The 3,040-nt window shown below is 36.7% G+C and overlaps 1 protein-coding gene across 1 annotated transcript; it reads left to right on the top strand.

The window, feature by feature from the left end:
* The first annotated feature begins 1,724 nt into the window (after nucleotides 1–1,724).
* Nucleotides 1,725–2,663, top strand: LOC130879931 (olfactory receptor 477). Its single transcript, XM_057778752.1, has one exon. It carries the CDS (start codon nucleotides 1,725–1,727, stop codon nucleotides 2,661–2,663), a length of 939 nt encoding a protein of 312 aa, XP_057634735.1.
* The last annotated feature ends 377 nt before the right edge of the window (nucleotides 2,664–3,040 follow it).

Below are 3,040 nucleotides of genomic sequence, written 5' to 3'. Positions count from 1 at the left end.
CCTCACTTGGGCTTGCTCTCTCTCTCTCTTTCCATATGATTTTCTAAAATAAATATTAAAATATTTAAAAGTAAATAGAAACAAATGTAATAAATATCTATTGATATATATAGATTGAAATGTGTAATAGGAGCTGTGTTTCAAAGGAATTGTCAACTGTTTTCTCCATCTTTGTTATTTAAATTTTATTTAAAAATTAGATAAATGAGACCTGATTTTGTTGTTTTGTAAGATATTCTTTTATCAAGCCTTTCATTAACTTCATTCTCTTTGAAGTTTAGTTTTCTGGGCAGGGAATATAAATTACACCTTGTTTGCCAGAACCTTGTTACCACATTAATCATGCATATACTCACCCAAAACTTTAGCACATTTTCTGCACAAAAATTGGGTTTTTAAGACAAGGATAAAAATTATTAATGGAAACATGTAATAATTGAGAAAAATGAAAGATAAGCAAGTTGTAAACCATGGTCTAGTGTACATAGTGGTCACTGGATTATCTGCAGAAGGAGATGTCTACCAAGAAAGTATATCAGGTTCATCCCTATTAGTCAGAGAAGCTTTTGTAAAGAAAAATAATTTGAAGGATGAAGCTAAGCACCTGGGATATTGATGGATTTCTGGGTTAGTGTGAGAACTGCATGGAAAGATGTCAAGAAGCATAGTTAAATGCAGGGAAAGGTCAGAAAGAATACTAAATGTTGTGCCAATGAGGTCATAGTTCAGAACCTGAAAAGCCATCAAAAGAATTAGATTTTTGCCTTATCTGCTTTTTATTAGAAAGAAGTCATTAATCATACTATTATAAACTACAAGAGGAAATGAATGTGAGTTAGAATAAATAAGTTTAGAGTTAGAATGTGAGTTAGTTAAATAAGCAGACAAAGTACAGAAAAAATACAGAATGAAAATGACCAAGGATTTAAGCCAAGTTGTGACACAGAGGATGGAAAACAGGAGATGAAGAAAGAAAAACCAGAATTAAGTTATAGACAAAAGCCAAGTTATTTTATTACAAGGAGTACAATGTGAGGAAGATTGCCAGGAAGGCTGCAAAGTTGCAGAGATTATGAATGAATGAGCTGACTGGGGTGAGGGACTTGGAGAGAACACTGGGTGTTCTTTCAGAGGACCTGAATTAAATTTCCATCAACCCCATGGTGGCTCACAACTGTCCATAACTCCACTTCCAGGAAACTCAATGAATGCACTCTTCTGATTTCTGTGGGCACAAAGCATGTATCTCATGTAAAGACATGCATGAAAGCCCAACAATCACACACATAAGAATAAATAAATACATCAAAATTATAGAATATTGGTGAAAAAGTTGAAGATGAGTATGGAATGACAACGTTTGAGATACTTGAGGAACTTCTAATTGATTGGAACATGAAGAAAAGTTCAAGAGATCATTTAAATTATAGATCTCATCCTTGAGGGGAGGATATTTGGAGTCAAGGTTTGAGGATACCTTGTATAAGCGTTACATAAAGAGAAGAAGATACCTGAAATAGCAGGGTGAGATTTAACTATTCCCATTTTATTCAAAGAAGGAACAAAAACTCTAATCCTGCAAATCACAGATATTTATAATTTGGTAAAAGAAAGGGATTATTATAGAATATGTGGAGTAATAGAAAAACATAGGAAACATTGAAAAATTACTAAACAAATGTATTTCTTCTCACTTCCTTCAACAAGGACATTTTACACTCTAGATGAAGGCTCCAAATCACACCATTGTGAAAGAGTTCATTCTTCTGGGGTTAACAGAAAACCCCACACTCCGTATCATTCTCTTTATGGTATTTCTTGGAATATATGCTGTTACTTTGGTAGGCAATCTCAGCATCATCACTTTAATAAGAAGCTGCCCTCAGCTCCACACACCCATGTATCAGTTCCTTAACCATCTTGCTTTTGTGGACATTGGGTTTTCTACATCAGTCACACCTATAATGCTTGCAGGATTCCTTGGATATGGAATGGTACTCTCTGTGGCTGCATGTGAAGCCCAATTCTGCATTGCAGTGACATTTGGTACAGTCGAATGCTTCCTTCTGGCAACTATGGCCTATGACAGATATGTGGCCATTTGCTCACCCTTGCTCTACTCTACACAAATGTCCCCTAGGATCTGCTTCCTCTTGGTTGGGGTTTCCTATGTTGGTGGCTGTGTGAATTCAATGACATTTACTAGCTGCCTGTTGAGTTTGTCCTTCTGTGGGCCAAATCACATAGATCACTTTTTCTGTGACTTTCCTGCTGTGTTGAAACTTTCATGCTCAGATATTTCCATTATTGGAATTATTCCCTCCTTCTCTGCTGGATCCATCATCGTGATCACAGTGTTTGTCATAGCTGTCTCCTACACCTACATCCTCATCACCATCCTGAAGATGCGCTCCACCGAGGGCCGCCAAAGGGCCTTCTCCACTTGTACCTCCCACCTCACTGCAGTCACTCTCTACTATGGGACCATCACCTTCATCTATGTGATGCCCAAGTCCAACTACTCTACTGAGCAGAACAAGATAATGGCTGTGTTCTACACAGTGGTTATCCCCATGCTTAACCCCCTCATTTACAGTCTAAGGAACAGAGATGTAAAGGAGGCCCTGAGAAAGGTCACCATCAAAATATATACAACAGGATAATGATTGTCCTTGTGCATGCCTCTATTAGTACCTACCATGTGCTATTCAACTGATTGTATAAGTTAAAATCCTTTTCATCAACAGTCACATTTATACACTTGTATATAGTAAGAAGACACCTTGAAATCTTTCAAGTTATAATAATGCAGCAATGATTATGGAACTCTGGTATATATCAAGATGTTTATTTAGTTTATGTAGCAAACAATAATTTATACTTGACATTTTAGGCATCTGTTATAAAAATATATTATATGTGAACTGATCTGGTTGGCCTATGTGACTACCTGGCTCCATGGTGATATCTAGGTCAAATGCTGCTAAGGGCCACATCTGTGTCTATGGTTCTACCACATTTGGGGTCTGTGTTAATCTTC

This window comes from Chionomys nivalis, chromosome 8, assembly GCF_950005125.1.
Source record: "Chionomys nivalis chromosome 8, mChiNiv1.1, whole genome shotgun sequence".
In the NCBI taxonomy this organism is placed as follows: domain Eukaryota; kingdom Metazoa; phylum Chordata; class Mammalia; order Rodentia; family Cricetidae; genus Chionomys; species Chionomys nivalis.
This window is presented reverse-complemented; position numbering and strand designations above follow the sequence as displayed.